The sequence below is a fragment of the Apiospora marii genome, assembly GCF_038362585.1.
Source record: "Apiospora marii strain CBS 49790 chromosome Unknown utg000013l_segment0_segment0, whole genome shotgun sequence".
NCBI lineage: Eukaryota > Fungi > Ascomycota > Sordariomycetes > Amphisphaeriales > Apiosporaceae > Apiospora > Apiospora marii.
In genome coordinates, this window is record NW_027117384.1 from 1,495,720 (window position 1) to 1,523,596 (window position 27,877).

At 53.2% G+C, this 27,877-nt stretch overlaps 8 protein-coding genes across 8 annotated transcripts; 6 read left to right on the forward strand and 2 right to left on the reverse strand.

Moving 5' to 3' along the window:
• Nucleotides 1-129: 129 nt before the first annotated feature.
• On the reverse strand, nt 130-1,170 carry PG985_015602 (uncharacterized protein; the record flags this gene model as incomplete). Its single annotated transcript, XM_066835368.1, has 2 exons — nt 130-768; nt 1,015-1,170. Coding segments are annotated over 2 exons (795 nt in total), but the record flags the coding sequence as incomplete, so codon positions are not given.
• A 1,105-nt stretch (nt 1,171-2,275) lies between these two features.
• On the forward strand, nt 2,276-6,519 carry PG985_015603 (uncharacterized protein; the record flags this gene model as incomplete). Its single annotated transcript, XM_066835369.1, has 3 exons — nt 2,276-2,362; nt 2,431-6,008; nt 6,063-6,519. The coding sequence occupies 3 exons, from the start codon at nt 2,276-2,278 to the stop codon at nt 6,517-6,519; spliced, it is 4,122 nt and encodes a 1,373-aa protein (XP_066676572.1).
• A 1,363-nt stretch (nt 6,520-7,882) lies between these two features.
• Nucleotides 7,883-9,994, forward strand: PG985_015604 (PH domain-containing protein C19A8.02; the record flags this gene model as incomplete). Its single annotated transcript, XM_066835370.1, has 2 exons — nt 7,883-8,396; nt 8,460-9,994. The coding sequence occupies 2 exons, from the start codon at nt 7,883-7,885 to the stop codon at nt 9,992-9,994; spliced, it is 2,049 nt and encodes a 682-aa protein (XP_066676573.1).
• Nucleotides 9,995-10,883: 889 nt separating this feature from the next.
• Nucleotides 10,884-11,911, forward strand: PG985_015605 (uncharacterized protein; the record flags this gene model as incomplete). The annotated part of the gene is made up of 2 exons (XM_066835371.1): nt 10,884-11,463; nt 11,523-11,911. 2 exons carry the CDS (start codon nt 10,884-10,886, stop codon nt 11,909-11,911), a joined length of 969 nt encoding a protein of 322 aa, XP_066676574.1.
• A 45-nt stretch (nt 11,912-11,956) lies between these two features.
• Nucleotides 11,957-12,721, reverse strand: PG985_015606 (uncharacterized protein; the record flags this gene model as incomplete). Its single annotated transcript, XM_066835372.1, has 1 exon — nt 11,957-12,721. One exon carries the CDS (start codon nt 12,719-12,721, stop codon nt 11,957-11,959), a length of 765 nt encoding a protein of 254 aa, XP_066676575.1.
• A 1,859-nt stretch (nt 12,722-14,580) lies between these two features.
• On the forward strand, nt 14,581-19,206 carry PG985_015607 (ankyrin repeat protein; the record flags this gene model as incomplete). The annotated part of the gene is made up of 3 exons (XM_066835373.1): nt 14,581-17,740; nt 17,793-18,362; nt 18,416-19,206. The coding sequence occupies 3 exons, from the start codon at nt 14,581-14,583 to the stop codon at nt 19,204-19,206; spliced, it is 4,521 nt and encodes a 1,506-aa protein (XP_066676576.1).
• Nucleotides 19,207-20,438: 1,232 nt separating this feature from the next.
• On the forward strand, nt 20,439-20,684 carry PG985_015608 (uncharacterized protein; the record flags this gene model as incomplete). The annotated part of the gene is made up of 1 exon (XM_066835374.1): nt 20,439-20,684. One exon carries the CDS (start codon nt 20,439-20,441, stop codon nt 20,682-20,684), a length of 246 nt encoding a protein of 81 aa, XP_066676577.1.
• Nucleotides 20,685-26,500: 5,816 nt separating this feature from the next.
• Nucleotides 26,501-27,667, forward strand: PG985_015609 (serine/threonine-protein phosphatase PP1; the record flags this gene model as incomplete). The annotated part of the gene is made up of 4 exons (XM_066835375.1): nt 26,501-26,680; nt 26,743-27,144; nt 27,212-27,511; nt 27,578-27,667. 4 exons carry the CDS (start codon nt 26,501-26,503, stop codon nt 27,665-27,667), a joined length of 972 nt encoding a protein of 323 aa, XP_066676578.1.
• Nucleotides 27,668-27,877: the final 210 nt, after the last annotated feature.

A 27,877-nucleotide genomic window follows, 5' to 3' on the forward strand; every position in this document is an offset into this window, starting at 1 on the left:
AGGGTATAAGCTTGACTTGACTTTCGTCAAGCACATCATTCTGAGCTTGTGTCTCAAACAGCGAGCTACATAGAAAGACATGGGAAGTTGACCCATTGGCAACATCCATCAATTGACACTTTGGTTACTTCACGGCATGACCCCCCTCATGCTGCCACCATACGCTACTCGTTTCCCTCTTGTCGACTTGTTCTTGGGATGGGCTTTCTCCCACTCCTCGTCGCCAACGTAGGCCGCCACCGCTGCCTCGATGTCATAGTTGCTCTGCTCTAGGTATAGCACGGCAACATCATATTCGGAGACCTTGCATGCCACCATGAACCGTCGGATTTTGCCCTTTCGCAATTCCTCCTCTTCGCCTTCGATGGGCCGGGGAGATAGGCTAATGCCGCCTTTGTAAAATTCCCCAGGTATAACCACAGTTCGGCGACCTTGGAGGAGATGGTCACTGGTGATGTTATTCGCACGACGCAGCACACCCGCTGGCACCCCATATCGAAGAGACAAAGAGGTGATGGTGTCGTCACTGTGGTTAAGAAAGTGTAACACATCTTCTGCTGGGGGCGATTCGTCCAAAGGGGCCGACTTCTCATCTAGAGGGTCAACATGTTTACTAGCAGATGCTGTGTACGGCGGGGGTGGCATTGACCCGGCCGACCCTGTTGCCACCGTATTGTATGCGGGAGGCTCTTTCAGGCCCTGGGGCAGCGTGGTGGGAGCCACGGAGATCTGGCAGTAGGGACAGTAATCATTAAATCGACCGTTCTTCTAATTACAGGAGCCATGTCAGTCGAGATTCGCCATGCGTGGGCTTGATTTGGATGTCGAGAAATGAACGCCGAGATCATCCGAACCAACTAGTCGTTGGTTTCCCTGAACTTGGCCTAAAAGCTAAGAGGGCCGTCAAGTGGGTTCCAGAAGTCCTCTGCGAGACCGGCGAACTCGCATTCAAGACTACGTAGTCGAGGGGAAACAAAACGTTCGAGGCAATCATCAGGGTAGAAAAGGGCGTACATGTAGGCAGTTGCCGCAGATGACACGCGGACAGCACTCCAAGTATCGATGCTCTGGCAGCGGCTTCTCCGAGGCACCGTAGCGGGGCACCTGTGCGAGGAGGGTCGCGCAAGTACAGCAAGATTCCATGGCCATCCTTTTGCAATTATGCCAGGCGCCTGAGTGTATATGGAGATATGTGACAAATATAAGAGGAAGAGAAATTCGATCTAAATAAGTAACTGGGAGAACAGAATAAAGTATTTGCAGAGATCAAAGTTAGGATTCCGAATGTCTTGGATTTGTAACAGTGGGTGGCGTACACTCGACTCTTATCATGACGTCTATCGATAATGCCATACAGTCCGAACAGTCGTCTGTCCATCCCATCCCATCCATCCTAAAACACGTAGCTAATTAGGAACCTTATTAATCCCCGAACCGTTGGATGTTTGCTCAGTGGACGGAGCACCTACCTACATGTACCTAGCAACAACTGCAAAAGAATCGTGCGTGCAGAAATGGCTTGCGCATAAGTCGTTCTGGCCATGCGCATTTCCCTTGCATGGATATGCCAGCATGAGTTGATCACGACGCTAGGTTAATACCTGTCACCCTGACTCGGATCTCATTTTCTCCTGTGGTGATCGTTGTCTTTGTTATTGTTGTTGTTGAGCTCCCAGCAGGGGAGACTCGCTTCTGGTTCTGGAAAGTACGATAGCGTAGAATACATCTAATGAATCTGATATAGCAGATTCCTACTCCGTATAAAATTTGCTAGGTGGTATTTAAACCAACATGCCCTGATGAATTGACATTTTGAAGTACAATACTGCCTTCAATAGACACAACGCTTGCAGGGCACAGGGAGGAAAGAGCCACTTCAGGCTTCAAGGACTTCCCGCTAAAAAGTAAGGCTAGCTGACGGGCTTAGGTGCCACCTGGGGGAGACCCGCTGATCCCTGCATCGCCAAGGAGAGTCTTGGGGGGACAAATACCATCTTTGTCTTTGGTAGTACTCCGTAACTTAACGTCATTCGCAATCTCTCAACACCCAATACTCCCCAGCTTAACCCCAACCTACCTTCGACACGATGCTGGCCTTTGCGAGCACGGCAGAATAAGGAGTTCAGGTCTCTCACCGCCGAGACTACCTGCTCGACATACGACTTCATTCTTACCGTCTATTGCCTATGTAATCTTCCGTACATGATTTTACCTACGTAGCAACTTATGCCATTGTTGATTTCCCACCCATACCCTTACTCGGACGGTCATCATCATGTCTGACACCGGCGCCGCGCCGCCGCCCACGCCCACACCCTCACAACAACCAGTCGCCCAACGGCAACCGAGCCCGGCGATTCCCGTCATCCTCAACGAAGCAGGTCTCGACTCCCCTCCTTTCGAGCCAACTCGCTCCACTTCTCCGATCAGGTCGACGCCATTGAGAGATGGCTGGATGCGTACGCCAAGGCCGGCGGAAAACTGTCGCACGACGTACAAGCACTCGAGGCTACAGTCAACGAATACCTCTCCAAAATCATCCCTCCCATAAACGTCACCTCGGTCGATCATGACTACACCGCCCTGGCGCTCAAGCGCCTTTCCGAGGGCTCTAGGGAATGGTGGACTCAAGTCGTGGGTGTAGCAAGGAAGATGGACACCATGTCAGCCGAACCTATCCGCAATTTCTTGCAGAACGACCTGCGGTCTTTCAAGGAGACCAGGAGAGCTTTGGACCAGACACAGAAGACATTCGATACGACCCTTGCCAGATACATTGGCCAGTCCAAGACGAAGGAACCTTCCTCGCTACGAGAAGATGCATTTGCCGTATACGAGACACGAAAGGCCTACCTGAAGGCTTCGATGGACTTTTGCCAGATGGCCCCGCAACTGCGCTTCAGCCTCGACAAGCTCTTGGTCAAGGTCTCCTCGGACATTTGGCGCGAAATGAAACGGTCTCGCGACACCTCAGGGAGCTTTGCTAAATGGGGCCATGAAATGGAACGTGTCAAGGGTTGGTCGAAAGAGATGGAGTCGACCGAATCATCCTTCAGGAGAGAATTGCAAGCGGCAAGGAGAGAGGTTGGCGAGATGACTTTGATGACCTTTAAGCCTGCACGCGAGCTGGACACCTATAGCGCCTCGACTGTGCCTTTTCTAGGGTCCAAAGGACCGATGAATGTCACCACTGAAGGACAAGCTGCTACCATATCGGAAAAGCAGGGTTGGCTCTTCCTGAGGACGCTCTCCGGGAAGCCTGTTCGAACCAACTGGGTTCGCAGGTGGTACTATTGTCGTGATGGCATTTTTGGATGGCTTGTCAACGGACCGCAAGGCGTCTTACAAGGTGACGAGATTGGTGTCCTGCTCTTCAACGCCAAGCCTGCAGTGGGAGAGGAACGCCGCTTCTGTTTCGAAGTCAAGACAAAGAACCAGAATCTTATGCTTCAAGCCGAGACTCAGCAGCAGCTGATGGAGTGGCTCGAAGTCTTCGAGGTTGCCAAGAAGCGGGCATTCGAAGCAAGCGTTGGCCGTGACAACTCATCGCTTCCAGGAGGTGTGGACCCGGCGTTTGCCATTACTCCGCCAGCCATACCCGAGTTCTCTGCCAAATCATTGGACGCTCAACTCGGACCTGACGACGGCCCATCCAATCTCGACCGGGTAAACACATTAGCTGTGCCCGGCTCTGATGCTGCCAGGCAGAGTTTCGATGTCGGAAACGCTCCCAAACGCTCAGCAACGGCGTTGATGACCCGTGAGGAGGGTGAAAGCGGCAGAGACCATGCAGCTCGTATTATGCAGAAGCTTGATCTGCACAGGAAAGCCGGCTTCTCCTCGAGTACTGATACAGGCGCCTTGGGGCCACCTCCGCCGTCAGGTGGGATCGCGAGCCTTATCTCAGCTAGTCACGGATTGCTCCCTGGTTATCCTGCCCCTGTGATCGGCCAAACGGCCTCTCCTCGTCAACAACAGTCTGGCTCTGAGCCTCAGGAGGGCAATTTAGCTCCCACAACGTTGGCCAAAGCACCTGCCACGACGAGTTTGAGTAGAACCGCTGTGGTCTATAGTGGTGACCGGGCGCTCAATACTGATTCTGGTCAAAACCTTCCAACAGCAATCATGGCGAATTACTGGGGAAGTAATGCGTGGGCCAGACAGTATGCACCAAAACCAAGTCGTATCGAAAGCAACTCCGACGATCCATTTGGGCCTAATACCCCTTTGATCAGGATGAGTCCGGCCACTGATAACGGTGACTTGATGACACCGACATCGTCGACACATAAAAAGTCCGTCAGCATGGATGCAAAGGTCATACCCCCTCCAAGCGGGGACAACCTGCCACAGGAGCAATTCCCTGCCGATTACCCCATCGAGTTGAAGACGAATGCTGCCCAATTCCGTCTTCTGTTCCCAAGCGTACCTCTTGATGAGAAGCTGGTGCTCGTCTTCCGAGCCGCCTGGAGTAGTACATCTGATGCCGAAAAGCCTGTTGGGAAAATGGCAGGTAATGGTCGTGTCTATGTTACGTCAGACAACATGTACTTCTATGGTCACCAGATGGGCCTTGTTATTGCATATACAATCCCGTTGGATGCGATCACAGAGGTAACAGCTGCACCAGGGAAGGACTGCGACTTCATATTCCTGCATCTTAACCAGGAGATGGGAGGCGGTGGCTACAGCAGGATCACCATCAAGACATTCTTGGAAGATCTTGATCTGCTGCATTCTCGTCTCAACGTTCTGGTAGACGACCTGCAAGCCGAGGAGCCCATGGACGTACCGGAGCTGGTCAAGACTCTCATCAACTTACAAACTAGCGACGATTACGACAAGCGAAGCCCCAGCGTTGACAGTTGGGAGGAGGTGTCTCCAAACACACCAGCGGATGATGGGACCGCTATGGGGAGAGCCCTGAGTCCCAGAACGGGCGACTTTGCCCATAAGTCCCGCGGGCGCGGCCCGCGCAGAGCCATGCCAAAACTCCAACTTCCAACCCACCCGGTGCACTACGAGCCGGAAGACATGCAACAAAAAGTGGCTGAGCGTCATTTTGAGATCAGTGCTAAGGCATGTTTCCATGTGCTGTTTGGAGACAAGAGTTTTGTCTTCCCCAAACAATACTTTGAGCGTAGGGCAAAACAGATTGCCCAAGGGCCCTGGATCACGCAGGAGTCTGGCCAAATGCAGCGAATATTCCGCTTCAACGTCGAGTATCATACCATGCTGGGGCAGGCCAGAGCGGAAGAAATCATGGACCAACAGACTATTGAACTGTTCAGCGACCATGTTACGTATGTTGTTACACACATCAAGACGCCATGGCACCTTCCACATGCTCGAGACTTCAAGCTGGTGACCAAGACTGTCATTACGCACGTGGCCAAGTCTAAGTGCAAGCTGGCCATATTCACCAAAGTCGTCTGGTCAAAGACGCCAACACTGTCCAAGAACATGATTGAGCGCCAGGCTCTGGATGACGCTGCGCAAGACGCTGAAGATTTGGCCGATGTGGCAACCGACCAAGTACGCAGGATAGGACCACATGGTCGGACAAAGAGAGCCATTCAAATATATGGCAACATCGGCCAGCAAACGCAGGTTGTCCTCTTCACACCTGGGGAGAGCGAAGCGGCGAAGAAGGCATACATGAACCCGCGGACCGTCACGTCGATGGTTATTGAAACCGTCCGGTCTTTTATGGAAAGCGTTGCATCGACGATTATGATGTGGACCTTTGCCGGGGTGAAGAAGATATGGGACATTATTTCTGCGCAGCGCATTATCTTGGCCGTCCTGGCTTTTAGTGTGCTCACCAATGTCATCTTCTCATCCCAGGGGACATCGACATGGTGGAATGAGCGCAAGGCAACGAAGTTCATGGGTCGTCTCGGCGTCGGTCCAAATGTCATGATGAGCAAAGCCATATACTTGGTGGATCTCGATCAGGCGGCCCGCAGCTCTGCTCTGCAGCCCAGTTGGCCGCAAGACAGCTACTGGTAAGCAAACAATCCTGGGGACACTTGTGGGGAGTAACACTAACATTCACGCAGCTACTCTACTTTCCAGTCTATCGCAAATAGCAGTGATATCGACGCACCGTACGAGGACACGGGTGCCTCTCTCTCGAGTACGAGCCGGGCTACCGCGCGCCGTCTGCGGCGTCAAAGACAGAAGCTCGGGTCTTATCGACACGACCTACTGGTGGCAATGCGTACCGTGAACAGCGTGGAGCGCGAGATGCTCCAATCCGAGTGGGAGAACTGGCTCATCGACGAAAACAGCCGCTGCGACCAGGTCCAACAGGCTCTCAGGGAGCCCAATGCGCCTGCCTCTTCATCGCGCTCCAAGAAAGGGAAGGGCGGTGCTGACGGCCAGAAGGTTCTCCAAGACAAGGGAGACGACAAGAAGCGGGAGGCGCTCAAGCTGTGGCACGAGGAGTATTGCGGAAGTTGCAAGCAAGACCAAGACGCTCTGTTGATAGAAAGGGAGGGGCTCAGTATGAGTTAGAAGAGAAAATGGGATGTCCGTTCCTCACTACATAATATACTTACATACATACCCACTTTACCTATATGACTACATACATATACAGTTTAAATCAGTTGTAATTACATAGATAGCGTGAAAGCGCATGGGCAGGCTCTGGTCCCCATTTGCATTTTTCTCCTTGTGTTTACCCTTCAGACATTGCATAACTGCGATTGCATGCTACGGGTTCAAGTGTGATACGCAAACAAAGCGGCACCCGATATCCGACTGAAATAACGATTTCTTTGCAGTAGTGGGGGCGTGGTTCTACAGGGGGTAGGCGAGATCAAGATACAGGACAAGGAAGGGATAAGAGGCTGTTATGTCATAGATTCTGCCAGGAGTCTTGCATTCGTGTCGCCTGTAAAAGATGGAAGTCATCGTGACACAGACTGCGCTTCCAAGGCTCTAGGGTGTACAAGTAAACCCATGGCGCCCCAGGAGCCGGGCAAGTGCAAGGAAGTAAGCAGTCGGGTGGTCAACTGTTGCTAGATAGCCCCGGGATCCCGGCACGTTTACAAATCACCCCGCGACCAACCCAAAGGCTTGGCTGCCGTCCGTTTTGGGTTTAAATCCCATCTCGATGCCGTTTCGATGCAGAGAGTTGTCTTAGCATTTATCCATGGGGTGCAAAGAGGTTAGCATGGCATCTTATTGATGGGCTGAACCTCTAGGCCCCTGGCTCCCTGTGCTGCCAAAGACCTGGGGCGACGTCAACGGGCGGAGCACCCACTCCGCGCCTGAGACACGGGGAGATCCAGGTTTAAGGCCTAGCCAGACCAGCCTAGCCAGTGCCCTTACAGCAGTAGCTTCTTAGCTTTACCGCCCGCTACAAGTGACGTCAGGAATTGCAATCAAAGGTAGCAACAACAGACAGCATACTTCTACAAGCTTCTTACAGCCCGTAACTTTGCTCTGTCGATGCATCTTTACTCTTTCTGTATATCTTGAGGCTCACAGTCCAAAAGCTCTCTTGAATCAGATTCATGCAGCCAGACTAGATTTGCACTCTTGCAAATACACCGTCAGGGAAACGAGATCCCACGGTAGAGACACCACAAAAACAACCACAGCCACTCCCACCTCATTTGCGTACCTGCATGTTGTTACGCAACCTCGTCCATCGTCCCTTGTTCCAATTTCGCCAGTGACAGCACACCCTACAAAGCCCTGCCTGCTTCATGTTGATACAAGAGGGAGAAAGTCAAGCCTAAGAACGTACTCAAAACTCTCGCAACTCACAAGCAACCTGAGTTAGCGTTTCATTGTGCCGACCTCAAGCACTATCGAACACAAAACTGTACATCAAACCGATACTCATATTAACGCCAGAAACTTCAATATGACGAACCCCCACGATGCCTTCAAGGCTCTGGCTCCTATTGATTTCGCCGAAATCGACCAGAACGACCCCAAGTCCTTCTTGAACGACGCCTTTGTCGATGCGCAATGTATCATCGACTCGATACCCGGCTCCATCGCAGCAAAGCAGGCACAACCGCCAACAGGGAGGCCGCGGTCGGCGACCGACCCTACTGCTACGAGGAATGCGGACAAGGCAACTGAACGGGCCGAGAAACTGCGTAAAGAATGGAAGGAGGTGCAACTGAATCCTCGCGACAACCCGTTGGGTGTGAGCGTATATCGACTCAACGCCAAGGACAAGAAAGGTGCTTGGTTCGCACGGAGGAGTGTCCACCAAGGCCTGACCTTCGAGCGCTGGAAGCTTGGCATGGAGACCGAGTTTGCTGAGAGCCTGAAGGTCCAAGGGAAGCCCGGCGATGGCAAGATCCGCGGCATTGGTGCCGACAAGCGCGCAGTCAACCAGACGATCGACGGATGTGGGAAAATGCAAGGTAAGTTGTTTGCACCTACAATCATGTTATTGAAAAAGAGTCTAACATTGGCGTCTGCTGTAGTCTACCAGCTCTCTGCACAATTTCCAGGCCCTACGACACCAAGAGAGTTCATCACACTGCTACTCACATCAGACACAGCCGTTGATACGCCACTGCAGGCTAAATCGCGGTATTTCCTAGTCGTTTCTAAGCCATGTACACATCCCGACTGCCCGCCGCGGAACGAGTACATCCGAGGGCAATACGAATCAGTAGAACTCATCCGAGAGATCAAAACCCCTAAGCCTCTTCGAAAGGTCCGCTCCTCCATAGATCTCGGTAAGGACGAGATAGAAGCGGAGAGAGTAGCTACGGCCGAAGCTTTAAGCAAGGAAGCCGTGATTCGATCGGCTCGGCAGGCTGCCCTTGCCAGCTCAGCATCTGATGTGGGGGAGCAAGAAGGCCGGAAGCGAGGCAAGACGATCGGTTTTGCAGGCATCGAGGAAGATCGCGAGGTGGATGACGACTCGGAGACAAGTGTGGAGTGGCTCATGGTTACTCGGAGTGATCCAGGGGGTAGTGTGCCTCGCTTCATGGTCGAGAGGGGGACGCCTGCCGGCATTGCTGGCGATGCCAAGAAGTTTCTGGATTGGGTTACGGCGATGAAGGTAGACGACTTTCCGGATCATGATGAAGTCAGCAACCAGATCAAAGATCAGGTCGCCGCAGTGGAAGAGAAGGTCCCCCTCGAACAGCAAAAGCAAGCTTTGACACAAGAGCTTGCAGCGCCCATCTCGCACAGCCAGCAGGACGCACACGAAGCTACTGGCTCGGGTGGTATCTACGGCATGATCTCGAATGCGCTCGGTGTTGCAGCGTCAGTCTTACCGAATTCCTTACCGATGCCATTTGGATCGGTGAAAGGCGGTGACTCCGACATGAGCTTGTCATCTTCGGACTTACACGACGATACGTCATCATTACATAGCTTTCACAGCTTTGCCTCGGATGCGGTGTCTGAGAAGCCAGCTTTGGATGGTGCAGCTCTCACGCCGTCCATCTCCGCTAATACCGGGGACGTTCAGTCTACACATTCGTCCGAGTCCGTGGCGAAATCCAATGCCCCGTCACACAGCGAAAAGGAGCTACGAAAACTCGAGCAGCGCCGCGAGAAGGTGAACCAGAAGCTCCGGCGAGCCCAGGAGCGAGCCCTGGCCAAGAAAGAGCAAGAAGCGCAACGCGATGAGGCGACCATCGCCAAGCTCCGAGAGAAGCACGAACGGGAGGTGGCGAAACAGGAGGCCAAATACCGGCGCGACATGCAGCGGCTCGAGGACAAGAAGGCCAACGAGCAGCGCAAGGCCGAGGAACGGCGGCGGAAAGCCCTCGAGCGCGAGGAGAAGTCCAACCTTGCCATCGAGCTGGCCAACGTCCGTGCCGAGCGCGACGTCGCCCTCAAGCAGATCGATCTGCTCAAGGACCAGGTGGGGGAGCTGCAGTCCCAGAATACGCAACTCGTCGCCAAGCTGGGGCGTCAGAGCAAGCCAGATCTAGCCCGTGCCGACACAGAAGTTTCGCAGAGCACGGTGAAGAAGGCGGGTGTGGAGGCTGCATAGAGCGAGCCATGGGCCAGCAAAAAGGTGCCTTGATGATTTGATGATGATACCTGTTTCCTTCCTCTTTCATGCAGGGGGGGTTGCCAAGGGAAGCGAAATCTTGTGGCTTGTTCAGCCTGGTCCACCAAGTTTTGAATGGATTTTTGCTTCTATAGCCTGCGAGCAGTAATTTGCTGTACATAGGAGACGACTCTGTCACAGGTGGATGAGAGTCGGGGAGTTACGTTAGCTACTTGCACAATGCGAATACGGCCAACGTCGTATTGCTCCCAATACAAACTTTCTGTCTATACCAAACTAGCATGGATCCTTGTGGTTTGCAGTGACTTGGTAATTTGCATCTCCTACGCTTCAAGCGTTGATACGACGCCGTGAACCAACCAGCCTTCCACTCCGTTCGAGTGCAAACCTACCTTGTAGCATGCTCCAATTCGCAGTCAAATGCGCATGAACTTCCGTACTACCTATTTCCAGACAAAATGTAGATATTCAACCGCCCAGATACATTTCTTGCTGCCCAATATTTATCAAATCATTATGTACCTCCCCAGAATGGTGACGGATTTGATACCAAAGAAACGAAAAGGGCGGGATTGGCCAATAACACGGGTTACCTGCATAGCCTAACCCTTTTAGCGGGAGTTGGTCAACACTTTTCTCCTAGGTACCTGACATGTACTTACTTGTCGTAACGAACGACTGCAATCCAATTACTTACCAACGGGACTCTACTAATGTTGTGTCTGTGCATATACCTGCTTTCTATGTTGAACAACTAGGAGGATACCTGCTGCTCATCACCCTCCCAAGGAAGACCGCCAAGGCTGAACCGTCGGAGGTCTGGGTTTTTCTACTTCAACCTTGCGAGAAAAATCACAGATCACACAACATGGAGGAGAAGCAGGAAGCCTTGCTCCACAACCTCGAGCACTTCCTGACGTACAGAGTCAGCCCAGCGCAACTCTGTCAGGCGTTCTTCGTCCTAGCCGCCGCAGGCGTCCTGGCCGTCGCCGCCACGCCCGAGTCGGCGCGACGGTTGATGCTGGAATATGGCCCGCGCCAAGCCAAGCCTGATGGTGCCAGCACAACCACAACCAGCACCAGCAGCAGCAGCCACTTTACGAAGCTCATTGCATGGTTCACGTCGATGGGCAAAGTTCCGCATTCGTGGTTCACGCACTTCTATATCCTGTCCGTCGGCAGCTCCCTTTTCTGGGCCGTCCAGTACATGACAGATGGCGCCATCATCACGTTCCTGGCTCGGACCCAGGCCCCGAGCCTGGAGACTTCCATGACCGCGAACAAGGCCATGCTCACGTGGCTGCTCATGCTCATGCAAGGGTGTAGGCGACTGTTTGAATGTTTTGTCATTCTTCGACCATCTACGTCTACCATGTGGATAGTCCACTGGGTGCTCGGAATGGCCTACTACGCCTGCATCAACGTATCCGTCTGGATCGAGGCATCCAGTGAGTGCCTTTCCACCCAGCCGCTTTTCCTATCATGTCGATGCTCACACACTTCGCAGCTTCGTTATTGCAAACGGAGAAGTTTTCCTTCGGGTTTGAGCCATCAGCTAACGAGGCCATTGGAACATTGCTTTTCCTAGTTGCATGGACAATGCAATATAGATGTCACAAGTACCTCGCGGGTCTGAAGAAGTACTCATTGCCTGAGGATGGCATGTTTCATTATCTGATCTGCCCGCATTACACATGCGAATGCCTACTGTATCTCTCGCTGGCCATAACGGCGGCGCCCAAGGGCCGCTTGTTTAACCAGACAATCATCTGCGGGCTGTTGTTTGTGTCGACAAACCTTGGCGTCACAGCTGGTGACACGAGAAAGTGGTATGCAGAAAAGTTCGGCCGGAACAGCATACAGCAGAGATGGAACATGATACCCCTAGTATATTGAGGACATGCCCATTTCACCTGGCCTTGCGGTGTTGTTATTGGAAGTTCACTTCTTCTGGAATATGGAAAACTTGTTTCCCAGCTTAGTAACCTTAAGGACATCACGATAGGTCAAGCTGGTACGTGTGCCTCGAGGGTTGCGGCCGTCTACAAAGGGTTCCTTGGATCGCAAAAGGCTCCAGTTAGCGATTGTGGATTCGGATAGATCAAGGTCCTCCTCGACATCAGCAATGCCGTGCAGGTAATCCGTGTAGAGGTCTTCGGTAGTAATCAGTAGGCTCCGTGGTTCCTGCAGGACGCGATAAACCGGTGTGGTATTCAAGGCGCCGTCATCTTTACTTTTGTGTATGTCCAAAACGAGGGATGATCCCAGGCTCACTGTGCAAACTATGGGGTGGTACGCTGCGCCGTCCTTGTGAGGCATGATTCCGATACCTGGAGGATATTCATTGATAAGTACGTGGTTCGGCTTGCTGTGCGGACTTTGTGAGAATATGTGGTCTGCGTTTGTGTCAGGTGAGATGGGAATGGATTGAAGGCGAGGAACAACGGGTTCGTTCAGCCAGTCCGGCAAAGGTGCATCGACTAGGCGGTTCTGGATGAGCTCGGACGGCCAGGTCTGAAGACGACGGTGTGTCAGTTGCGTCCACTTCGGTCGGGGCACCGAATCAATCTTATTTAGTATGGCGCGCTCTTCGTCGACAGAAAGGAAATTGGGGATGTAGTAAGCAGCAAGAGGCATGCCCCGTATGCGAGCGTCGTCAAGAGAAGCCGGGAGAGAAAGGCCTTGGGGGGCATCATCGGTCGCCATCACGGCCAGGTTTGGCCTGCAGCCCCCAAGACAAGGCTCTGGGCGAGGACTGTGTGTTAGGTGGCGCTTTCGATGACAGGTGTCCTTGTGCCCACGGACATCAGTCAGGCGGCCTACAGGAGACAGGATATTGTTAAGCCGGGTTCGCGTGGCGGGATACAAATGCGTGTGTCAGGAAGAACTGAAAAAATAGAGCCGGTGTCGTTGCGGTAGGATGGCTTCCGACCTCCGAGCCTCCGCATGAAATGGCAACGTCAACAGTATGAATTACTAGGAAAAGTGTGTAGAAGAAGATGATGGATGGTGGGTTGGGTTGGTTTGACAGTGATGGGGACCGAGAGGAGAGAAACAGGGTCGGATGGGGGGTTGGGGGCCATAAATGGGCAGGCCAAGGCGCGCGGAAGAGGAGAAAAGGGCGAGCAGGTGAGGGTGAAAAGGGAAAGAGAGCGAGGCTTTTGGAGGTTTGGGGGCGCGAGTGGGATCGGCGGCGGGCTTATCATTTGCAAGAGCAAGCGAGAAGTGGGTGGCATCGAATCATCAAAACATTAAAGGAGAAATGGTCGGCGCCTGCTGATTGGCTTCGTTCGGGACGAAAAGTGGCAGCAAAGCAACACTAACTCGACTAAGGCAGGCAGGTTGCTGCACGTCGAGCTCGGGCCATTCATGCTCTTTCTCTGTGTCTCTGTCTCTCTCTCGCTCGCTCGCCCGGCCGCCCGCCCGCCAGCCCGTTCCCCCCCAAGAGCGATGAGCGAGCCTGCTTGCCTGCTTCTCCCTGTTCTTCTTCAATGCCCCCTAGCAGCCTAGTCCCGCCGTTCCTCTCTACCTTACCCAGATCTCTCCCTCTCTCGTGTTCACTCACACCTGGTTCATACATACATAGTTGCTTGATGTGCTGGTGGTGTACGTACAACATCCTACCCTAAATGTGTGGGTTATGACTCAGGCTGCTGGTTCAAGTCTCGTATAAATTCGCAGCTAGCTAGGCATATTTGTAGATGGCAGGAGTTTAAAGAGATCAAGAAACCCCGTCGTAGAGCGAGTGTATTATACCTGGGGCGTATAGCTCTCCCCAACTCATTTGGTGCTGCTCGTTGGTTCTGTCGACAACGATAGCAGCAGCAGCAACAAGCAACAGCAGCATGTACCTATCATTGCCGACCGAGCCAGTGTTCATGTTTTCTTATTGGGCTGCCTGCGCGTCCTTAGTCCTATCCAGAAGTACATGGCCATCCCCTGTCCCTTAGCCTTCCCTCATAGGCCCTGGTCTGCCTAGCCAAGTACACTAGTTAGCTGGTTGCTCCCCATGCATCTCCTCCCAGTGCCAGGTAGGCCTACCTGGCCTACTCGCCTTAAACCCTTCCAGTCTCCAAACCGAAGCGACCAGGAGTAAAGTCTCTTCAAGGCTGCCCATCGACTACCACTCACTCTCCTGTTGTTCACTTTCGACTTTCCAAGACACAGTATTACCGCCGCCCGCCATTTCATTCCCTCCACCCGACCGATTCTTTTCTACTTTATAAATTCGACTTTTCTGTATCGCGGCTTGCATTCGATACTGTGCCAGGTGTTTGTGCATTTGTTCCGTGTCTCGTTTCAATCTGGCGCCACCCTCCATTCCAGGCCTTTTCGCTCAATCCCTTCGTGTGTGTGTGCGTGTCCGTGTCTGGCGTCTGGCCTGTCTGAAACCACAACCTGCCAATCTCCAACCAAACGACCGGCACCCTTCCACCAACCGACTTTCCTGCCAACCTTCGGCGCATTGAGGCTCTCAATCCCGTTTTGAGTCCCTTTCCTCAATTGCCGAAGCGTGGCCATGATGGTCCACTGCAGTGTAGAGTGGCTTCTGAATTAAACGTGATATGGATGAGCCGAAACACCAGGCTGTGGAGTCCAGCGCGAAGCCAGTCGCTACTTCTCCCAAGCGGCCCGACACCTTGAAGCCGCCACCAGCTGCACCGACGACGACGGCGACGACGGCGGCGGCGGCGACACCGGTGACTATTATCTCCAAATCGCCCGTCAAGGACGCGAACCCTCACGAGGAGGATGGCCCCTCGGACGCCGAGACCATCGTCTTGCATGGACCTTCGCCTACCAAGCCCCGGAAGGTGATCACGATCAAGCATGAAGAAAAGAGCGAAGGCGAAATCGATGATACTCCCGTGTCCCCGAAGAAGGTGCCGAAAGACGGCAAGGAGGGTAAGGATGGCAAAGTTCGCGACCGCGTGCGAGGCGACGACGTGGGTGACGAGAAGCAGCCCCCACTCAAGAAGAAGCGTCCACTTGACAAGGATGGCCAACACCGAACCAAGGATGCTGCATCGAGTGGCCTAAGCTCGGTGCCCGCTTCTCCTCCACTTCATCCAGACCGACAACACAATATTCAACGGCGGCGACGATCTGGTGACGCACATTCAGGCTCCGAGTCTGAACACACAAGGCCACAGTCCCCTAGACCCATCAAGGATAAGGCCAAGTCGGTTGACAGGCAGCTGAAGCGTAAGGCTCCCAAAGCTGATTCTGACGACGAGGATGGTTCGCATAAGACTCGACGACCACGTATCTCAGACCAGGGTTTCAAGTCTTCAGCGGGACGTGGCTTGCACGATAAGCACACTTCGCGTGCCAGGTCCAACTCGCCTCATTCACGACTTCATCGCCGGAGCACATCAACTCAACTTCCGGCTCAGTCTTCGAACGGAATCTTGAAAAAGAGGCGGCCTGCCCCGCTCATGTCCACCGATTACCAGTCGGACGACTCCTCTGCCAGTGGAAGCCCTCATCCCAGGTCGTCACGTCTCAAGAGCATTGCTACGCCCTTGACGGGCGACTCGACCGCATCACCCGCCAAGATGCACGGCGTCCACAAGAAGCACCTGGACGCCCACGGCCAGACGCTCTTCGCCAAAGCTTGTGCCAAAGGCGAATACGACGTAGCGAAGATGCGTTTGCAGGAACGACCGGAGGACCTCAACTTCAGCGACCATGCCGGAAATACCCCTCTTCAAGTTGCTTGTCTGAACGGACACGAGGATGTGGTCAAACTATTAATCGAGGCCGGATGCAATCTTGACTGCCGCAACGACGACAAGGATACACCGTTGCTCGATGCTGTCGAGAATGGCCACCTTGCAGTGGTGAAATTGCTTCTCGAGGCCGGTGTTAACCCGCGAAGGCCAAATGCTGAAGGCCAAGAACCATTGGAGAAAATTCCCGACGATGTTGATAACGCCGACGAAATCCGGGCAGCTTTGGTGGACGCAAGGACAAAGATGGGTGAACTGAGGCGGACCTCCGAGGACCACCAACTTCAGGACCAAGATACCTCATCTCACGGACCAGATAGCCCACGCCGGTCACCTACAGCTTCTGCGAGTGGTGCTGCTGCGGCTGCTTCTCGCCGTGGCGGTACAGTCCGCTCTACGAAGACCAGCAATCATCTATTGTATATGAGTCTTGATGACAAGACGTTGCGCCAGGCAGCAGCTCGTGGCGATTCCGAAACTGTGACGCGCATTTTACAAGTCAAAGAAAGTTGCGACGATGCCGAAGCCCTGGTTGCGGCTGCACGTGGTGGCCATAACTTTGTCATTGAGCTTCTGCTTGCCTTGGGTGGTGCAAACCCAGATCCGGCGCCGGTGAAAACTCTTCCGACTGAGCACAGTACTCCGATGCTTGCTGCTATTGGGGGTGAGAACACCAAGGTTATACAGCTTCTATTAAACCAGGCCTTATTCGATCCGACGCGTCGCTTTAAGGGGGAGACGTACTGGGAGATTGCCAGACGTCGTGAAGGACCGATGTGGAAGGAAGAGGAGCACATGCTGAAGGACGCCTATGACGACTACAGGAAATCTCACAGAATGCCGAAAGTAAAGTCACCATCCCGCCGTGAGCAAGACCACGACACCAAGCGAGCTGCACGTCCTGAATCCAACCAGGACAGCAGCGTTCGTCCTCAGAAACGGCGTCCATCGAGTCCTCCCAGAGATCCGGATAACAAGAAGAAACTCGCCTCATCTAAGGTTACGACGATCAGCCCCAAAGAGAAACGACGGCAGTCTGTCAGCACCGCGGATGATCAAACCTCGCCAAAGCGCGGGCCAGGTCGTCCCAAGAAAGACGATAAGGTCCCTGCCATAGCGATCTCAGACCGAGAAGCATCGCCAGCTGTGGCTTCCAAAAGCTCAGTCGCCAAACCAAAGCGTACCGAATCTGAAGTCGCAGGGTCTTCTGAAGGTGAAACTACTAAACCTAGACGGAAGCTCATTTCGGGTAAGGATCTGAAAGGGCGCCAGCAAGACAAACAACGCCGCTCCAGTATAATATCCAACGTGTCAGCTCGAGATGCATCTGATCGGGGTGACGGAAAGCATGACGACAACGCGGAGAAAGCACGAGCTGATCGCTTGTCTGAAAAGTACCACGACAGAACCAAAGCACTGAAGCGCGACGATTCCAAGGACAGGCTATCGGTTGGCGACGGCCCTTCTAAGAGACACCGAACCAGTGTGACACCGCCTAGGCATGGAACTGAGAAGGAAGAAGGCGACGGCCCAGTCAAGAGGAGAAGGTTAGATGTGGAGGGCAAAGAAAAGCGTCCTCGGCAGGGCTCATCTCCCGATGACCGTCAGCGTAAACGCGATGTATCCCGGGACTCGATCAAGCGCCAGAAGTCTCAGTCTCACGACGATCGCAAAGACTTGCCAAGGCCAAAGAAGATCAACCGCGAACGCAAGGAGATGGACTATCCTAGCTCCGAGGAGAAGGCCAGCATTACTGTATTCTCAGAAGATATGGATATCGAGATGCGAGATACCCCGCCTGCCAGCATCAATGTAACTCGGGAAGCTCCAGCTGAGCGCGAAAAGACGGATTCGAAGAAGCGCCAAGCAGAGCAAGAAGCTGCGGCCGAAGAAACCCGTAAAAAGGAGGAAGCCAAGCAACGCGAAGAGGCCAAACAGCGTGAGGAGGCTAAGCAACGCGAAGAAGCCAAGCAGCGCGAAGAGGCCGAGAAACGCAAACGAGAGACGGAGGAGAAGGAGAGAAGAGAAGCGCAAGCGAGAAGCAGCGGAAAAGGAGAAGGAAAAGCGACAGCAGGAGGAAGCCGAGCGGAAACGTCGTGAAGAAGAAGAGAAACGCTCGCGTGAAGAGGCGGAGCGTAAAGAGAAGGAGCGCCGAAAGAAGGAGGCAGAGGAAAAGCTTCGAGTCGAGACCGAACGGAAGAAGCGAGAAGAAGAGGAACGACTGCAACGAGAGGCGGAAGAGCGGCAACGGCTCGAGGAAGAGGAACGAGTTCGTCGCGAGAAGGAGGCGGCCGAGGAAGCCAGGAAGCTGCGCGAAGAGGAGGAGCGCAAGGAACGAGAACGCAAGCGGGCGGCTCGCGAGGCAGAGCAGCTGCGTCTGGTCCAAGAACAGGAAAGAATGCGCCTGGCCAAGTTACCGCCGCTTCTCCGGTGGTTAGACGGATGTCCAGACCCCAAACGCAAAGAATATGCCGAGCTGTTCACCATTGCGCAAGGTGTTCGGTATGACACAATCGTTCCGGGTGCAACTGGGAAGCCCGGCGGACGCGAACAGTGGCTTCTCAACACGCAAGTCGCACTGCTGCTTGGGGAGAAGGACCTCAGTCTTTCACGTTGTAAGTTTTCCTTGCTCGACTTGGTTCTGTTGAGGCGATACTAACTGGTGCAGACACGGCTTGGGACCGGATACCAGTTTCTCCAATTGCCAAGAAGGTCATCTGGCGATTGGAGCAGGACCGATATGCCTTGACCGAGGGCAAGCTGTACCATCTCGGGGAGCAACTCCCTGACTACTACGGCGGCGACCCGAGCAAAGTCGGCTACAAAAAGTTGGAGCAGCTTCGCGGCGAAGCTTTCAAGCTCTTCTTCGAGACGGACATGTTTTTCGTCAAGGAATCCGATTTCTTGTACATTTTGCCCAACTTCCCACATCTGCGCAATGTCAAGCTCTCGATATGCTACCGAGAACTGCCGGAGCACGAGTCTCAACTGAAGATGTGGTCGGCACCAGCGAAGTGGAAGCAGGATCCCGATGCTAACAGCCGGGAAGGATTTGCCCCTCGGCAGAAGTATTACATCAACGGCCGGTTCGTGGCCGAAGACAAACCAGGTCATTATAAACCCAGCAGCTCTCCCTTTCCGGAACCCCGCGTTCCGAGGCGAGGGGGCCTAGTCGCAGTCGGGCCGGACGAGCCGGACTACCCCCGTTTATGCGTCGAACAGGGTCTCGGTCACCTTCTCACGGAACAGCAGAAGTTGTCGGTCACGAACGGTGCGCACCTGACGCCTCGGAGTATGACATCGAACGACACCGCTGAAATCAACGGAGCCATGTCACCCTCGGCCGTCTCACCCACTGCCCAGATTAATGGTGTGCACGATCGAGTACCGCCAGAGAAGCCTCTTGTCAATGGTATCAACGGTATCAATGGCATTACAATGGACGGTGGACACCCATGAATTGATATTTCGCAACCCCAATTCAATTCCAATTAAACCCCTTTTTCAACCCTTCACTTGTATCAATCACCGCCAACCTTCTCTGTACGATATTCGGCCAACAGGGGGCCCTCTTGCGATTTTAGCGAGTCATACCCAAATATCCTTATGGCGTAAGGTACTTTTTTGTTATGTTTATGGAATGGATCAACGACCTGAAAATAGCGGAGTTTTACGCACTATAAACCAGTGAATCATGGGTGGAGTTTATGGCTTCGGCAACGTTGTTATTGTCGGTCTTAGTTGGATCACGGGACGCCAAGTCAGCATGCCAATTTCTCACTGCGGATTCTTTCGAGCCAGGTTCTTCTGCTCCCGCCAGAGCATCGTGGCCTATGCGTGGACGAGCGTTTCACATGGGATGGTGGATGGGGAACAACACCAGATATTGCTCAATACAGTATATATCGTCTCATGACCCATTTCAGAGCACCAGCAACTATTATGTGTCGTAGCCCCCCTTCCTTCTTTTGGATTGTCTTCTAGCCAGCTAGCTAGCAATGGCTCTCGTCTTTTTGTCGGCACTTCATGTTGTCTCTACCAAGCATTAGTGGGCTTGCGAGCAACTCGTCATGCAGGGACTGACGGGTAGTAGTAGGTCGTAGAGGAGACCAGATCCGAGATATCTGCTCTCTGTGCGGCGCGGCCCCTGAATGCTGCTGTCTTTGTCATGGGTAAGCAAGCAATCCTGATACTGTGCCGGGCAGATCCGAGTCTCGGTATCTGGCGGCTTCTTCTGTTGGGATTCGTACATGGTAAGCTAGCTGTAGTTGCGATACTCGTAGCAGTGTATCTGTGGTAAATGCGTAGGAATGTGCCGAGTATCATCGGATCTCCGTAGGAGCCCCCCTATTTCATAGGTGCAGCTGTTGAACCAACATACATGGCCACTTATTCGTATCTTCCGACGCACTTCGGTATAAAAGAATTCACTGCGTCTCCCTTCCCAGTACAAGCGTTTCTAGGCATATCCGTATAGGAAGTCGAATGACTGAGTACATTACCTCTCGGCTGCTAAAGTAACATCTACCTGAGTAGATTGGCTTCGTTAAATAGAGGTAACAACGTACTATGCGGAGACGACCCGGTCTTGGGTAACCAGTGTAAGCAGGAACTGCAATGTTCATGAAAGATTGCTGGTACTGAAGTGGCACGAGATCAGGGTGTTGACGGTCACGACTCTCACGGTCGCCATGTTGCTGCACACGCCCGCCCGAGGCCGTCCAGCAAGGAGGCCTGCAATCGTACCAACTTACCACCGTCGCTGGCGCGCGGCATCGGCAGTAGTTTCAGCACTGGTTACCGTCAGTGCGCAGGAGAAATCGACAGCGATCTGGCGCGCCGTCTGGTCTGCTTCGCGGGAGCCGGGCTCCCGTGGCTCCCTCCCCAATGATGGCGATGGCGGCGATTACGCCGCAGAAGGTCACCAGACACAGTAGGCTCGAGTCCCACGGCTGCTACGACGAGGGCAAGGGCATCGAGTTGTCCCACGCCATGTAGGCGGCGACGGCACATTAACGGCAGACGAGTGCGAGGCGTGGAAGGCTCACAGCTGTGCGGCGGGCGAGGGTCTGAAGGATCTACGGGAAGAGAGGAAGCGGTGACAAACAAGAGATCCGTAGACTAAGAGGTGGAAGAATAAGAAGATGTCATGACACCTGATGAGGATAGGAGAGGCTCGAAATGCAACCCAAAGGAATATAAGAATAGGAGGAGCGGCCTCGGACAGGCGCGTGAGAAGAGGGCGCTGGGGAGGAAGAGAGGACATGCATAGTTTGATCATATCAGACATTTTCAGAGTATTTGCTTCTGATTCGATCCCACCATGGTCTGATAATTGTGTCGGCGGCCATCGAATGTCTGATCAATGCAGCTCAAACCCAGCTTCCCTATCCCGGCCAGTGAGCGACGAAGAAGAAAACCCCGTGGTATACAAACAATGGTGTACGTGCAAGCCTCTATCAAGCATAGTTGAGCAAGTCTTTAGCCCGTCGCTGTGGAGAAGACTCTGAATAGATAGAATTCCTGGTTTCAGGACAATGTCGGGTAGTAGCCTCTGCATATATTGCAAATACTTGAAAGATATATGAGACGCGATTGGCAGCTTTGCTCACGTCAATACTCCGGTAGCTTTGGCAGTTTGTAATTGGGTAGATCTCCACGTCTATACGTAAACCTTGGCATCGTCCAATGTTTTCGTATACTTGCCTCCCCATCTGCAGCGTGCATCGTTAGCCTGGCGGACTGAGTGTGCTGCCCGGTCTAGGCCATGCATCGTTCTAGCTGTTGATCGAGGGTAGCCGAGATGGTTTCATTGGGCAACGACGCTTTGCTCTCAGCTCGTTCCGCGTTCATTGGCTGCTCTTACTCCAAGCTCCAACGGCAGGCCAGCTACGGGAACGGCGACGTTCTCATATGATCCTGGGAAGCGTCTGCGTCATATATACTTCATGCATGGCGGTTTCCCCTCCTTGCTATCCTTGATCGACCTGCTGCAAGTCGAATATGCGAAGCTCACCGAAGAGGGGCAAGAAGGCAAACATCATCTTCTCCTTCGCATACTCTTTCCCGCGCAGCCAAGCGTGGTAGTTAGTGGCTTTGATATATCGCCCCGAGCCCTGGCTGTCAATGCATATCATGTCATCTGTGGAGCAGGCGATTGATCTAGAGATGCCGGAGATAAGCAAACCTGGCCACGTTAGAACAACCAATGAGGCCCCTAGCGGCGTCGAAAGAGCCCTCCTCGAGTCCTGGGCCAATCGGTCTAGGTCACGATGGACCAGGGTGCGAGTCTGGCAGGGCAGGGGGACCCAGCTGCAACCTCTCGCAGCATGTAAGTGGTCATGTGACCCGACGTGGATTTTAAGATGGGCAAATAAGCCTTGGGATGATGCAGGCGTTGAACAGATCCATGTAAGTGGTGAAGCAAGGGAGGGGGATAAGAGGGGGATAATGAGGGGAGACAAGCTCTAATATCCACTCACAGGCGTGAAGAGTGTCCTCCGCAAGGGCAGCAAGCTGGCAGGTGTATGCGCCCTTGCCGACACTAGGGGGTGTACGCTGTGCCGATGTAAGTCTTTTCATGATCGTCACGAATGACCGTTCTGGTGTGGCGGTCGGCTCAGCAGGGCGTGGCTGGGAGTGAAGGGCCCTACCAGGAGAGCTCCTGTTGTTGTCCTAGTTGGTCAGGAGCAAGGGTATGTATGTACATATATGTAGGTAGATATGTCTCGTGCAAACGCGCCGTTGAAACAGAAGTAGAACAGCCAGATCTATCAAATGTGACAACGGACCCTTGACCCCGGGGTTTGTCGGCGGCTCGGCAAACGACTGACAATATACCCGCGGGGGGCTGACTATTTTTGGACCCTGAGACAACTTTGTACGTACTCCTACTTGGGACCCTTTGTTTGCAAACCGGGGCGTTTGTTCTCTTGATCGATGCTGACTGATTCAGCCGGGCGCACCCGCAAATCATGGACGAACAATCCCATGTCACCTGAGATGCAGGCGCTACAGTATCACGCAAGCAGCTGTGGCTCGGCGGTCGGTGGCATCGTTTCGGCCCTTGATGTCGAGTCAGGACGGAGGAGGATGTTCCAGCTAATGCAATCTCCAATACTCGAGAGTCGCCGCAGCGTATTTGAGGCGACATGGAGTGCTGCGATGACAGACGAAACACGAAATTGTTGGGGATGCAGGCCTGCCGTTTGCAGTCGTCGGTTACTTGCCCCGGATGAGGGGCTGTCCTGGAGGTGCGGTACTGCACTGCATGATGCCACCACCACCACCAGGGAACGCGGACGAAAGGTTTCCCCCTTCTTACACAACTATCTGACATGTTCCGAGGATGTCGGTTATCTAGTCATCCAGCATGCGCAAACCAATGGAATCCCCCGCCCCTGGCCCGCTGTCAAACTTTCCGAGGCGGAACTGACGCTGCATCATCGTGGTATGTAGTCGTACCAGCAGCTGCCGACAGGACAGCAAAGAAAGACATATGCAATTCTCGTCACGAGGGTGAGTTGAGCCCACGAGCAAGCACCGAGTAGAGCTGCGGGTGGTATCAAAGCGATCAATGTTGAGACTCGAGGCGGCAAAGCTACTATACTCGGCATCACTCCCATGAAGAAAATCCAAGTAGCCAAGGTGATGGGGGGAAGATCCCGAACAGCAACTACTTGCTGCATCTTTGCCTAATTCGGCCTACGTTCGGCAGACACAAAGAGACAGACCACCACCACCGGGGCGGGGAGTATGTACTTTGCTTTCTGCTGGCGATGATTGCGAAAAATCGAAACACCCCCGAACATCGGTACCTACTTGCCGATTTCTGGTTATGGTAATTCGTATTTAAATTCGTCGGGCATCAAAAAAATGTGCACCCGATTAAAGATGAACGATCCTGGACCTGGGGTTTCGTTGTAATTTCGCCTGGCTCCCCGGAAACCTTTTTTTTTCTGGGTAGGCAAATGGAAGGGGAAAAAAATAACGGCAAACTCCTATCCTAGCTGTGGAGGCTCGGGACAGATGGGATGAAGTGGGAACAATGAGTGTTGGAGGACTTTTGCAGTGCAGTGGCGCGTCGCGCTGTCTTGTTAGGCCAACGAGCGAACGAGCAACATTGAGGGAGCGGGCGGCTGGGGGAGAACGCTCGCATGCATAATGGAGGATGGGAAGCAAGAGAGGGGAGAAGGAGAGAGGCGAACCAACAAGGGGCCTGCAGGCTGGGCCTTTTTATCTTATGTATGCACTTTGGGTGTGTGCGCATATGATATGTAACAACGATTGAGGAGAAAGAGGGAGTGTTGCATGAATACAAGGCAATCGCAATCACCAATCTGCCCATCCATCTCTAGATTCTAGATGCAGTGGTCGGTCTGTAAAGTGTAGCAAAGTAGGTAGAGATGCGGACGGGACGGAACCAAGCCTGGAGATCGACAGGCAGACAGGGTTGGGACCGGCGTACTAGGTGCGGTCTTTTCCAAAGATACGGCTTGGGGATTGTTGCAATTTCACATCGAAGTAGATGGTGGTAGAGGCCGGTAGGTGCTTCTCTTGGGAGGCTATACTGAAGGCATTCGTACGTACTATATCCAGCCGTGGTCCGGAAGGAAGGGATAGGACTGGTGCGATGCTGGGTTGCTTGTTTCGGTTGGTTGTCCAGCCAAGCCAAGGAAGACGTGGTGAGGACAGGCTCCAGGTCAGGACAGGTCCAGGTAGGTCAAGTGGGAGGCGGTGGTCGCGGTGGTGGTGATTGTGGAAGTGGAGTGTTGGGCTAAAATAGTCCTTTCGAGCCATTTGCACTGCCTCTGTCTGCCCAATGAGGAGGATGAAACTTGCAACTGAAGGTCGGCCCCCCTGGTTTTCGCTGCAAGCCGCGCGCCCTGGCTAGGTAGCTGCTCGGTTTACGGTCTTTTAGTGGAAGGGCGAGGCGTCGGCAGAGAGAGAAGGAGAAAGGGGACAAACAGGAATCGCTGATGCAGGTGAGTGAATGGAGAGAGGTCGAGGCCAGAGCAGGTCCAGATGCATACATGTACTAGGTACAGCAGGCAATCAGTCCACTGTCAGAAATTACTGCTGAAGCAACCAGGCTCCGACTTGGACATTTCGTGTACAGAATTAAACAGAAAGCAGCAGAGTAGAAGTCTATACCTGCGCGTAGAGGTTTAGTTGAAGTCGCATTGCTGGAGGCCCGTCTGTTCATCAGGGAGTTGGATCGCTGGACTGTTGCTAATAACGAGAGGTTGTACCAAGAGAAACGGGAAACCCTCCTCTCCCTGTCCTGTCTAGCTGTCTTTTTGCCTAGGCCACCACGCAACGGGCCCCCAGTCCCCGTCTCCCCCCAAAAGTCCACTCAGCAAAGCAAAGGCCCGAACAATTTTCTGAATCCTGACTTGATCTGAGCCCGAAAGTCTGGTCCTCCTAAATCCTCTTTTCTCCTTCTCTCCAAAAAGCGAAAAGTTGGACCCCGCGACAAACCTCACAACAGGCGAGCATTCTTCCGACTCTGGCGAACGACGACACCTGTGCCGTCCCCCATCTGTATTCCTGCTGCGACTTAACAAAAGACTTGACTAGAGAAGAACCCCTTCTTGACGCGGTGAGCTTGCCTTTTGTGCGCAAACGACGACCTTGCCTCGATTGTTTTGAAAAAAGACGTTCCTGCCTTGTCGGCGACGCGGCATCCTCTGGGGACCAGGATTCCCACCCAGCGCCCTTGACTAGAAGAAGACTGCCAAATAGCCCATTGTTTTTCCAGCAACCTGTTGGCAGGCGATAGACGAACCGCACTTTTCACTCTCACACACTTTCGCACTCCTGACGACTGCTTTCTGGAATTCCATTCCATCAAGACAGCAACAGTCATTTTTTTATTTCATTTTTTTTTTGGCAACGCGCCCGCCCCCAACAAAATCTTGCCCTTCATCTCTACGACATTCATCACCCACCAGCACCCAGGCGAATCAGGTGTCTGTCCACACACAGCACCATTTACCTCGCACTCTCCGGCTCGACAAGACAACTTCCCTTGTCTTGTGACCCGACTTGACGACGGCGACTAGCGATTTTACGTCGCTATCCACGGTTTAGCTGTTTTACCCCACGTCTGACCGATTTGACGACCTATTCTACCTCGACGATTGCCCATCACTAGAATTGGCAGAGAAAAGGGCATCTAGCGCCAAAAAAAAACCGAGGCGACGAAATTGACTGTCAACACTGCGCAACGCTTTTTTGACCCTCTTTGTTCTCATCACTTCCCGCCAGAAGTCTTGTGAAATCGGCGTGTCTGCGCAAGTATACCACTTTCCAACAGCGGGCACTCATTGCGAGGTCTGCCACAAGCTGTGATCGCTTCATCTCGTGAGTTGCTATCCGAATCCGATACAAGCTGGTACCAAGGTTGCACTTTTTTCGCCCATTGCAGTAGCCGCCTTCGTAATCCACCTCCCAGCGTCATCCCCTCTTCCCCACCACGCTACTTCCTCGTCCAGTTTTGTATCGACATGATCGATCACTGAGGATCAGATGCACCACTCACTTTCACTCTTTTGTTTCTGCACGTTTCTCGATTGAATCCAAACTAATATATCACTCCTTCCTTTAGCTCAGAGAAGTGCATCGTCCTTTATTCGGGCTCTGTAGTGACCTCTACCCGACACCGACCCCCTTCCTTTCTCTCTGCTGCCCTGACTCCATACCAACGACAAAGGCGTTCTTGGCCATATCCCTGGCAGGCGAAGGATTTACGATGGCGGACCAACACGACGTTGACCTCGACTCCATCATTGACCGCCTTCTCGAGGTTCGCGGAAGCCGTCCTGGCAAGCAAGTTCAACTCCTGGAGACCGAGATTCGTTATCTGTGCACGAAGGCGAGGGAGATCTTCATTAGCCAGCCGATCCTGTTAGAGCTTGAAGCTCCCATTAAGGTAAGCCGTGAAGCGAGGCATGGTTGAGTGGCAGACCGGCAACTCACGATTTTTCAAAACAGATTTGCGGCGATATCCACGGCCAATACTATGATCTACTCCGTCTCTTCGAATACGGTGGCTTCCCGCCCGAGGCAAACTACCTCTTCCTGGGCGACTACGTAGATCGTGGCAAGCAGTCTCTGGAGACCATCTGCTTGTTACTGGCGTACAAGATCAAGTACCCGGAAAACTTCTTCATCCTTCGTGGCAACCATGAGTGTGCCTCAATCAACCGTATCTACGGCTTCTACGATGAGTGCAAACGCCGCTACAACATCAAGTTATGGAAGACATTCACCGACTGCTTCAACTGCCTCCCCATCGCCGCTATTATCGATGAGAAGATCTTCACAATGCACGGTGGCCTGAGTCCCGATCTGAACTCCATGGAGCAGATCCGCCGTGTTATGCGTCCCACTGATGTGAGTAATTCTCTGATTTCGCACGTCCAAACGCAGCTGTTTGGATCGTACTAATGCGCACTACTAGATCCCCGACTGCGGTCTCTTGTGTGATCTGCTGTGGTCCGACCCCGACAAGGACATCACTGGCTGGAGCGAAAACGACCGTGGTGTATCGTTCACTTTTGGGCCCGACGTTGTTTCTCGTTTCCTGCAGAAGCACGATATGGATCTCATCTGCCGAGCTCACCAGGTTGTTGAGGATGGTTACGAATTCTTTTCCAAGCGCCAGCTGGTTACTCTGTTCAGCGCACCGAACTACTGTGGAGAATTCGACAATGCCGGTGCCATGATGAGTGTCGACGAGAGCTTGCTGTGTTCCTTCCAGGTTTGTTCTTTCCCCTCGAGAATATTTGGTCCTTGATTAGCAGCTGACCAAGTGTTTGCACTACAGATTCTCAAACCAGCAGAGAAGAAACAAAAGTACGTGGGCGGCTTCGGAGGTAGCGGTTTCGCAACTCCCCGCATCAAATCCAAGCCCTGAACTGTGAAAAAAAGAATTTATACGAACTTCCTCCTCTATTTAGGTTCGGCCGTCGATGATCGACCACACCCGCATTGCTTCCTACAAGCCACCCTCAAACACACCGAATCGATGAAGAAGGGGCCGTTTCCCGGTACCTGGCCTACTCTGGCCCCGAATAACCCCGAATCCGAGTCGTTTCTTCCATACAATCTGTCCGAGTATAATGCC